This window comes from Hyaena hyaena, unplaced genomic scaffold (assembly GCF_003009895.1).
Source record: "Hyaena hyaena isolate Hyena2069 unplaced genomic scaffold, ASM300989v1 scaffold_838, whole genome shotgun sequence".
Classification (NCBI taxonomy): Eukaryota; Metazoa; Chordata; class Mammalia; order Carnivora; family Hyaenidae; genus Hyaena; species Hyaena hyaena.
Window position 1 is genome coordinate 183,632 of NW_024081465.1, and position 11,313 is coordinate 194,944.

The following is an 11,313-nucleotide window of genomic DNA, read 5'->3' on the forward strand; positions in this document are numbered from 1 at the left end:
AGTCCAGATTCCTATTGCTGATGGTGTCTGGTCCTGGGATTTCAGTCAAGGAGAACACTTTCCCCTTAGGTTCCCCCTTCAGTACCTTTCTGTAGACCAGGATTAAGAAAACACAACACAAGGCCTCTAATATCTTATGAATCCTCTTTAGCATTTGGAAGTCCTGACATAGACCTGTCTTCTGTCTTTACCTCCCCCGACTGCAAACTGTATACGTGATACAACCCCAGCGTGCCTCTTGTTGACCACAGATCCTCTCCTTGTGCTATAATAAAACCACCTTTAAAAAAGTTTTTTTAACGTTTTTAGTTTATTTTTTTTACAAATAGTTTATTGTCAAGTTGGTTTCCATATAACACCCAGTGCTCATCCCCACAAGTGCCCCTCTCCGTGCCCATCCCCCCCTCCCCCCACATCCATCAGTCCTCAGTTTGTTCTCAGCATTCAAGTCTCTCATGGTTTGCCTCTCTCCCTCTCCCCCACTATTTTCCCCCTTCTTCTCCCCCACGATCCTCCGTTAAGTTCCTCCCAATCCTCCAATACGTGTAAACATATGGTATCTGTCCTTCTCTGCCTGACTTATTTCACTCAGCATAACACCCTCAAGGTCCATCCACGTTGCTACACATGGCCAGATTTCATTGTTTCTCATTGCCATGTAGTATTCCATGGTATAGATAAGCCACATCTTCTTGATCCATTCGTCCGTTGATGGACACTTAGTTTCTTTCCATGTTTTGGCTATTGTGGAGAGTGCTGCTATGAACATTGGGGTACATGTGCTCCTATGCATCAGCATTTCTGTATCCCTTGGGTAAATTCCTAGCAGTGCTATTGCTGGGTCCTAGGGGAGTTCTATTGTTAATTTTTTGAGGAGCCTTCAAACTGTTTTCCAGAGGGGCTGTACCAGTTTACATTCCCACCAACAGTGTAGGAGGGTGCCCGTTTCTCCACATCCTCGCCAGCATCTAGAGTTCTCTGATTTGCTCATTTTAGCCACTCTGACTGGCGTGAGGTGGTATCTCAGTGTGGTTTTGATTTGTATTTCCCTGATGAGGAGGGATGCTGAGCATCGTTTCATGTGTCTGTTGGCCATCTGGATGTCCTCTTTGGAGAAGTTAATTTATTTTTGAGACAGAGAGAGACAGAGCATGAGCGGCGGGGGTGGGGGGGGAGGTGGAGAGAAGGAGACACTGAATCAGAAATAGGCTCCAGGCTCTGAGCTGTCAGCACAGAGCCCGATGTGGGGCTCGAACCCACGAACCGTGAGATCATGACCTGAGCCAAAGCTGGACGCTTAACCAACTTAGCCACCCAGGCGCCCCAGAAACCACCTTTTTGTACCAAAAAATAAATGCAAAAAGACACAGGATGGGTATGAGGCCCAGAATAACTTGGAAGGTTCTCAGAAAAAGGAGGGCAGTCTTGCTCTTTAAAATGTGAAAACTACATGGCAATGAGAAAGAATGAAATCTGGCCATGTGTAGCAACATGGATGGACCTTGAGGGTGTTATGCTGAGCGAAATAAGTCAGGCAGAGAAGGACAAATATCATATGTTTGCACGTATAGGAGGATTAGGAGGAACTTAACAGAGGACCATGGGGGAGAAGAAGGGGGGAAATGGTGGGGGAAAGGGAGTGAGGCAAACCATGAGAGACTCTTGAATGCTGAGAACAAACTGAGGGCCGATGGGGGTGGGGGAGAGGGGAAGGGAGGTTATGGGCATGGAGGGGGACACTTGTGGGGATGAGCATTGGGTGTTATATGGAAACCAACTTGACAATAGACTATTAAAAATAATAAAAATATTGGGGCGCCTGGGTGGCTTAGTCGGTTGAGCGTCCGACTTTCGCTTAGGTCATGATCTCGCGGTTCGTGGGTTCGAGCCCCGCGTCGGGCTCTGTGCTGGCTGCCAGCTCAGAGCCTGGAGCCTGTTTCAGTCTGTGACTCCCTCTCTCTCTGACCCTCCCCTGCTCACACTGTCTCTCTCTCTCCTATAAATAAATAAAACATTTAAAAAATTTAAAAAAAAATAATAAAAATATAAAATGTGAAAGTGATACTCTATTTAATATACTAGATATTACAGGACGTGGAAATAAGCATCTAAATGTGATGTTACTCCCATTCTGTGGGGGCTACCAAATATGGGTCGATGATCCTGTGAAAGCCGAGGGCATGAGCAGTGAAAACAATTCACCTGTGGCAGAATAAAGTGATAGATTTATGACTATACTTCAAGCGAGTAACAGGACAGCAGAGGAGAGGCTGTCTGCCATGAGGCAGTGAGTTGGGGCTGTTTTTAAAGGGGAAGATGAAGATGTATGGTGACTTAGGAATTTGCCCTTATTTGGTCATTCTGCCTGGTTGTAAGTAGCCCTTTGTTAGGGCCTATAGATATTTTGAGGCAGGTCACTTGCTGGGCTCCTCTGTATTCAGCCAAGTGGGCCCAAAGGACCTCTACATTCCATTGCTCAAGCCTGTTTGCCTCAAAGCAGCCTCTACTTAAAGTATATGTAATTGAATTTTGAATAAATCCACTGTATTCTCATAATTAGATTGATAATCTGATTTACTGTTTGGGGGTCAGGAGAACACAACAGTGATTATATGTCTTTTGGTGTGTCTTAGGCACTGATAGCAATTTGTTTCATGACAGCTGGTGTTCATTTCTTTTATTGACTTGGTGCTCTCTGCCAGATTTCTGCTCTATAACGTTCATATTTTCCCTCCTATCATTATCAAGGATCTTACATTTCCCGAACGATGTGCAGAACCCTGGAAACTTCTTTCTTCCGAGTTTCTCTTTGCTTGTAATTTCTGATGAGAATGAAGGCAGAAGAAATTTCATTACAACTTGCAGCCCATTGATAAAGGAATTCCATACCCTGCCTGTCTCAAGTATCTAATAAAAAATAAACATTAAGTCACGAAAGCAGCTATGAGTTCCTAGAGGAAGGGCATATTCTGCATGTCTCAGGTTTCTATCAGTGGGCTGCAAAGTGTAAGAAAATTTTATCTAAGCTACATGTCTCTTGACTTTATAATCCTCATCATTTCCCCCCTTGAATGACTTTGACCCTTAAATTTTTAAGGTTGTTAAAGATGGAAGGACTCATCTTCTGTACCTTCTTCATGCTGATAGGGGCATAAAGATGTCCCTACCTATGAGTCAAGGTAGTTCAGTTGAGAATTTACTAGGAGTTAGGAAAGGCTAAGGCAGCTGTCTTTAGAATTGATAACATATGGGACTTTCCTGGAGTAGAAAGAATCACCTGTCCCGTTGAAGTTATGGGAGTGAAAGCGTGTTATCACCAGATGCAGAGACAAGACAGAAAACAGCAAACATGATTAGAATAACAACAATAACAAAAAAAGCCCACGTAAGTTTTTCCTTTACTCCATACTCAGGTCACAGAAATGCCCTTCTATTTACTTCTTTATATTTTCAGAAAATGAAAACAATCACATAACTGACATATTTGAGTGTCTTAAGTCCTCAAATATTAAAGAGTCATAGATAGAAAGTATAGAAGCTGGGGTTGTCACACAAAGGAAACTTGATTTGTAGCCAATAAGGAGATCAGAGGGAATAACTTACAAGGTAGAGACTTAAAGACCAAGAGGGAAAGATTTCCTTTTATTTAGGATTCAGGTGGATAATTAGGAAGTGGTGTCTTGGCATGTTATATAGGATGAGGGATAAGATTGTAAACGTGCCTTAAGAAAAACACTTCTGGGAGCCCCTGGGTGGCTCAGTCAGTTAAGTGTCTGACTATTGATTTCAGCTCAGGTCATGATCTCATGATTCATGAGTTCGAGTCCCACATCAGGCTCCATGCTGACAGCATAGTACCTGCTTTGGATTCTCGATCTCTCTCTCTCTCTCTCTGCCCCCCTCCTCTCTCTCTCTCAAAATAAATAAATAAACTAAAAAAAAAGAAAACACTTCAATACATACTTTGTATGTTAGGTGAGGTTTGTGCTCCTCCTTGGGTGGAGATTTTGATATTACAAGGAGGTCAAGGTAACTTTCTTACTCCATGGTTACTCCATAGTCCATCAGCTTGGGTACAAGTGGAGGGTAAGTTCAAACTGGGCCTCCCCAAGCTCTTCGTTGTAGTCATTACATTTTGTTGGTTCCTGTTTCCAGCACAGGATGCTATGCCTATGGAGTATTTTGCCAGCAGTAGAAGATAAGGTATAAAAAAGAGGTTAAATAAAATGAGGGATTAAGATTGGTAGTCACAAGCAGGTAAGCCATGAAGGTCAGGTCGTAGGGTCTAGCTGGTGACATTAACTCTCTCTTTCATCATAGGTATCATTATGAATGCTGCCTTTGGCCACTGGATAACTGGTATTTGTTGCAGGGACTGCTGACATTCAGGGATGTGGCCATAGAATTCTCTCAGGAAGAATGGGGATGCCTGAACCACAGTCAGCGGGAACTGTACAGAGATGTGATGTTAGAGACCTATGGACACCTCCTCTTCTTGGGTGAGGACAATTCCTTCCAGAGCTCTCAAGCCGTGGTCGAGGTTTTGTTCCTTCTTTTGAAGACCATCTCTTACTCTTGCTCATTGCACAACTGGGATTCAGATCCCTGCAGTAGGGATAGCATTAGGTGTTTGTAGATGTAGAGAAATATCTTCATGATGTTTCCTTAGCTTTAGCTTCTCCTTCCTTAAGATACCATTGTCATTTATGTGGATTAGTGGCAATTCTAAACAATGAATGACATCAAATGGTACCGCCCACATCTTAGCCACCAATTTCTACTCCTTATTGCATTGGTAAGATTTGGAAGGAGAGATCATGATGTGAAAATTTGAAGCTCCTCCTGCATGTTGTAAAGGGGCTGTTCCTTGGGCAATTGCATTTGGGAAATCATTTTCTAAACTTCTTTCATGTCCTCGATTGTCTACTCAGCACAATCATGGATTGAAAATGAGAATCTGCAGTATTACTCATTTTTCTTTTGTTAATAAATAGGTCTCATTGTTGGGAAGCCAGACCTGGTCATCTTTTTGGAGCAAGAGAAAGACCTGTGGGATGTGAAGAGAAAGGACACCTTCCCAGGTAGGTGGGAAGGAAGCAGATGACAGAGGTGAGGTCCAAATGTGAATGAGGAAGACAGACCCTAAAATTTGGTCAGATTGCTCTCCGTGAATGGAAATTAGTTTGAGAAACCTAGTTTTCTCCCTCTCACAGAGGAATATCTGCTACCCAATACTATCATGCTCTTACATTCTCTAAAGATTCCCCTTCTGCTCCAGTGAATGTCCATCACATCCTCAGTGGTCAGGTGACTCTCTTTGCTGTGTGAGGACCTTCATAATCTGAGAGCTTCTCCATTGCTTTGAGGGTTCCAGAGGAAATCTCTGTATTTCTGAGGGATTCTATGCTAAGTCATTTTAGAATTTTATCTTGTCTCCTGTGAGAAGTGTTTCAGGGTAGGGGCGCCTGGGTGGCTTAGTCGGTTGAGCGTCCGACTTTCGCTTAGGTCATGATCTCGCGTTCGTGGGTTCGAGCCCCGCGTCGGGCTCTGTGCTGACTGCCAGCCCAGAGCCTGGAGCCTGTTTCAGTCTGTGACTCCCTCTCTCTCTGACCCTCCCCTGCTCACGCTGTCTCTCTCTCTCTCTCCTAGAAATAAATAAAACATTAAAAAAAAAAAAAAAGAAGTGTTTCAGGGTAGTGGTGGGAATATTGGGGTTTGGTGCACAACTCCCGGGAACACTGGGGACAGAGATCACTTGATTTCTGGTTTATGCTTTCCAATGTTACAGAGGCTTTTATCTTAGTTGTATAAAATTGAGGCACAGTAATTTTATCAGGTAACAGAGCACCTCCCTAATAAGAGAAAAATGAAAACTTTATTTCACATCAAAAGTTCATTTCTCTTTGCATTAACTAAAATTTGAAATTTCCACTCTATGTGTCCCATTCCTCAATAGTTAAGTCATATAAGGTATCTATGAGTATCCTAGCATTCTTAGATATCAGTGCCATAAGGGAGGTAGAACATTTAGAAGTTAGAACTCACAGCCTCCGATAAAGTCTCAATGGTTGTCTTAGTAATTGCATCATTTTCTAATTTTGCCTTGTATAATACAAAGTTCTATGACTTTTTCTACATGGGTTTTCACTTTCTAATTGTATAAGAGTTGTATCTGAGATTCATCTCTCATTGTTTTAGATCAAAAGTTCTATGTGACATGATTATGTGCTTTATTAGAAGTGAGGTAGAGGAATGCCTGGGCAGCTCAGTCATTTTAGCATTGGACTTTGGCTCAGTTCATGATCTCATGGTTCATGAGTTTGAGCCCTGCATTGGACTGTCCGCTGTCGGTGTGGAGCCTGCATTTGATCCTCTGTCCACTCTCTCTCTGCCCCTCCCCCACTTGCATAACATTCTCTCTCTCAAAAATAAACATTTAAAAAAGGAAATAAGGAAGTGAGGTAGATAATTAGTAAAATTCCATATATATATAATATTTATATATATATAAATTACATTTATGAACAATCCTTTTATACATGTATGGAATTTTTTATATATAATGGATTTATATATAATTTATATATATAAATCCCTTTGGAATTATATATATATAATATATATAATAAATATAATAAAAATATTTTTATTTATATATATAAATCCTTATGGAATTTTATATATATACATATATAAAAGGATTGTTCATAAATGTAATTTTACTTCAGGAAGAATTCATCATGAGATTTTTTTTTTTTTGCTTTCCTCAGAATGTATCTGAATTTCATCCCAAATATTTATTTTTTTTATAAAGTGATTGTTAGTATATTTTGCAACTTTGATGGTGTTTGCTTATTTAGAAATGAAAGGTTTTGGTCTGTCAGCTTGGTACTAAAGAATGGATTATGCCCTTACACTCTGTGTAAGAGGAGGAATATATTAATAGAATTATACATTTTTAATGTCTTTTAAGTGTGTATTTGTAAAAGTTTTTATTAGAGTATTTTATGGTTGATTTTAATGAATATTTTTCCTATTTTGCTGTCAATGAAGACATGCCAATAATTCAAATGCTCCTTTTTCATGGGTGCACAGTCATAGTTGAAAGTTGTAGTTACATAGTAGGTTTCCTTTTAAAGGATTAACCTGTTTCTTTTATGTAGACTGTTTTCAGTTAAATGTTGTTTTATTCTGGTTTTGCATTCTCTAGTAATGTGATTTTTTTTGATTGGGACTTTTTACACCTTAGTTGTAGTTTCCTTTTTAACTGTGTATTTTGTTATATGATGACAATGTTCATCTAGTACATTTTAGGACATTGTGAGTTTATGTCAAATATGAATCAACCATGGTCTTTACCAGTAAAATTATGTATGTATTTCTTTGTAAAAATATGACTCATAAACACTTTGGGACTCATCTTGTTTATTTCTTTCCTTGGTTAATGGTCAGTGAACGTTTTATGTCTAGGTGAGTTGTCATATGAATAGACAATTTTTTCATCATGTATTTATTGGTGACTTTATATTGTCCTTTCACGAAAGAATCACTTTTTTGAATTGAAAGTAATTTTTAAACATTCTACACCTCCAGGGTGCCTGGGTGACTCAATCAGCTAAGTTTCCTACTCTAGATTTCAGTTCAGGTCATGAACTCAGGGTCACGAAATTGAGCCCTGTGTCAGGATCCCGGCTGAGTATAGAACTTCCTAGGGATTATCTCTCCCTCACCCCCACCCCTGCTTGCTCACTCGCTTGTTCTCAATAAATCAATCAATCAACCAATCAATCAACCAATCTATACCTCTGTATCAAGTTTAGATATTTTATCCTTAATGTGGTGTTATACCCATGACATTATTTGGTACCATTCTCATTCACTTGTGCGTCTTCTCTTCCTGTTTTTTTTTTTAATGTTTATTTTTGAGAATGAGTGAGAGCAAGAAAGAGAGTGAGCAGCGAAGAGGCAGAAAGAGAAGGAGACACAAAATCTGAGGCAGGCTCCAAGCTCTGAGCTGTCAGCACAGAGCCTGATGAGGGGCTTAAACTCAGCAACTGCAAGATCATGACCTGAGCCGATGTCAGACACTTAACTGACTGAGCAACCCAGGTGCCTGGCAATGTGTGTCTTCTGTAGTATTTTCATTGTGGTTTACACAGAGATTACTTAAAACATCTTAAAGATATAAAAACCCATTTTAAACTGATATTCTCAAATGCATACAAAATTATTCTACTTATCAGTTCCACTCCTGCACCCACATTAATTTACTGGTATCACAAATACTGTCTTTTATGTTTTGTACCTTGTTACTTAGATTTAAGATTATATTCTTGGTGAAAAAATTGTAGCAGAAATTAAAACGACTTATGCTACCTCATTACAAGACTACAGGTTTCTATACTTGTGTAAATTTTATATTTAGCAGTGAGTTTTATGTTCTCATGTGGTTTCAGTTACTGTTTAGAATCCAATTATTTCAACCAGAAGGACCTCCTTTAATATTTCTTGTACGTGAGGTCTACTTGTAAATGTAGAGGGGTTTTTACTTGGGAAAGTCTCTATTTCTACATTCATGGAAAACAGTTTTTGCCAGGTAGGGTATTCTTAGTGGATATGTTTTGAACTTTCAATATTTGAATACATTGACCCGTGCATTTCTTCCCATAATGTCTACTGAAAACCCCATTACTAATCTTAAAGAAGCTCTCTTGGATGAGATGAGTTGCTTTTGCCATGCTGGTTCAAATTTCTCTTCTCACCTGTGAGTTTTGATGGATTAATTATAAGGTGTCACTGTGTTCACATCTTGACATTTATCCTACTGAGAATTGACTGAGCTTGTTGCATTTGTCTATTCTTTCCACTTACAAGACTTTAATTATTCATGTCAATGCTCTGCTACCTCTCCCTCTCCCCTCCTCAATGGTTCCCATAATGTACATATTAAATCACTTGTTGGTGTCCCATGAATCCCTAGACTGTCCTTTTCCACATTTTCCATTGGGATCTAATTTAACACAAGAGTACTTTAGGTTGTCTGACTTTTTCCTCTGGTTGATCAAGTCTGTTGTTGACCCTTTAGTGTATTTTTAAACTCAGTAATTGTATTCTTTATCTCCCAATTTCCTGTTCATTGTTTGTAGCCAATAAAGAGACCAGAGGGAATGACTTACAAAGGAGATATTTAAAGACCAATGGACAAAGATTTCCTTTTATTTAGGATTCAGGTGGATACTTAGGAAGTGGTGTCTTGGCATCTTATATAGAATCAGGGATAAGATTGTAAAAGTACCTTAAGAAAACACTTCTAGGAGCAGCTGGGTGGCTCAGTCAGTTAAGCATCTGACTCTTGATTTCAGCTCAGGGCATGATCTCATAATGCATGAGTTAGTGCCCCACATTGGGCTCCAGGCTGACAGTGTAGTGCCTGCTTTGGATTGTCTCTATCTCTCTCTCTTTGTCTCTCTCTCTCTCTTTCTCCCTTTTCCCCCACTCTCTCTCTCAAAATAAATAAATAAATAAACTTAAAAAAAGAAAAAAGAAAAAAAGAACGAAAACTCTTCTATACATACTTTGTATGTTATGTGAGGTTTGTGCTCCTCCTTGGGTGGAGATTTGGATCCTTGATCCTTGAAGATACTGGGGTTTCCTATGCTCAGGGTCTCACAAACACACTCTATGTGGAGCATCTACCTGTAGGAGTGGGGGAGGGGGAGCGGCGCTGGCAAGTGATATTAGAGTGATCAAGAAGTTTATGGTGTTTGCTGTGTCATGAACCATAAGATCCTTGGATGTTGATCTAGGAGTCTCCTGTCTTCAGCCAGGATTGGAAAATTGTTACAAACCAATATTACATTATGGAATATGTGGAATTATGGAATTTTTATAGTTCTCAAGATTCTCCATGAATTTTATCAAAACAAAGTAGATATTCATGGGTCATTTTCTCCTCTTGTTTGTGCATTTGTTTTGTTATTTATTTGTACATATATGTGATATACTATTATATTCTTTCTTTGATTTATGTCACATAGCATAATACTTTCTAGGTCTATCTATGTTGTCACAAATGGCAAGAAAGGACAACAAAAGTAGAAATACTTGGTTACTAGAGTGGAACAGGGAGGAAGAATGGGCAAAAAGGGTAAATGGGATAGGGAAGGACAGTATTCCAGTTAGGGAATTAATAAGTCATGTTGATAAGAGGTATGACCCAGGGAATACATTTGATAGTATTATAACAGTACTGTATGGTGAAAGATGGTAGCCCACTTCTGGTGAACATAATTAGCACTATAGAGTTGTCAAATCACCAAGTTGTACATCTAAACTGATATAACATTGTATATAAAGTATACTTTAAGAGAACAAAGAGAAAACAAATTAGATACCAATACACATACACAACACACATATACATATATATAGGTTAAACTCTTGTTAAGAAGTTGCTTGTAATGAAAGCTTAACCTACTCTCCAAATCATGCTCATCCTAGGTGTTCATAGTAAAATGCAGACTTAGGATAGCAAATTTATCTTTATCAAAATGGAGATGAAGGTAAATTGCTGGAGGAAATGTAGGACATGGGAGAGTGGGGAGTGTGCCCAGCTGAGTGGAAAAGTGAATAGGAGCATCTAGAGGAGTCTGGAGTCCTCACAGCCTGAGCAGCCTAGGAGATACATGAAGAATAATAATTTCTATGAGAGCTTCTTAAGTTGTTAGCCCTGCAGTGTGCTCTCTCTCATATCTCACCTCCTAAAGTGCCTGTACTAATAGGCACATGTCTTCTGAAGACTTCTCTGCAGAAGTGGATTCTTTTGGAGAAACATGAAAGTGCAATTAAATATTATGTCCATGCTCATTTTAGCCAGATTTTCGAAGAAATGTGATTTGATCCTGTAGCATGAAGCCATGGGAATTACTAAAAGGACAGGGAAAACTTGATATTTTGAAAGGCTATGGAATCCTTGGCTCCAAACTAAGAAATGGACATTGCAATCAGAAGCTGTTGTACCTGAAGTACTTGTTAAAAGAGCCAGCTATTTCCAAGAATAGTTTTGTCATGATGACTAGATTAAGGGGAAATAAAAGTGGTTGACAAAGTACTCCATGCAAAGGTGGAGGCAGCTTGAGATACAAGTGAAGATTGAGAAGGGCCTTGGGCTCACCTATTTTGTCCTCTTCCCCATGTTTAAGAATCCTTTGAAACTGCTCATTTTCTGTGATGCAGGCCTGGAATTTTGTCTGGAGCATAGGTTCTCAATCTTAGCCTAGAAGGGCAGTATCCTTCTGATTATAGAAGTATTTT

At 39.4% G+C, this 11,313-nt stretch overlaps 1 protein-coding gene across 1 annotated transcript; it reads left to right on the forward strand.

Annotated features, from left to right (window-relative positions):
* The first annotated feature begins 4,264 nt into the window (after positions 1 to 4,264).
* Positions 4,265 to 5,104, forward strand: LOC120222066 (putative protein ZNF720). The gene is made up of 3 exons (XM_039219749.1): positions 4,265 to 4,270; positions 4,373 to 4,499; positions 4,995 to 5,104. Exons 1-3 carry the CDS (start codon positions 4,265 to 4,267, stop codon positions 5,102 to 5,104), a joined length of 243 nt encoding a protein of 80 aa, XP_039075680.1.
* Positions 5,105 to 11,313: the final 6,209 nt, after the last annotated feature.

Coding starts and splice junctions, on each gene's coding strand:
- LOC120222066 (XM_039219749.1), top strand. Junction 4,500..4,994: donor TGGACACCTCCTCTTCTTGG/GTGAGGACAATT, acceptor GTTAATAAATAG/GTCTCATTGTTGGGAAGCCA.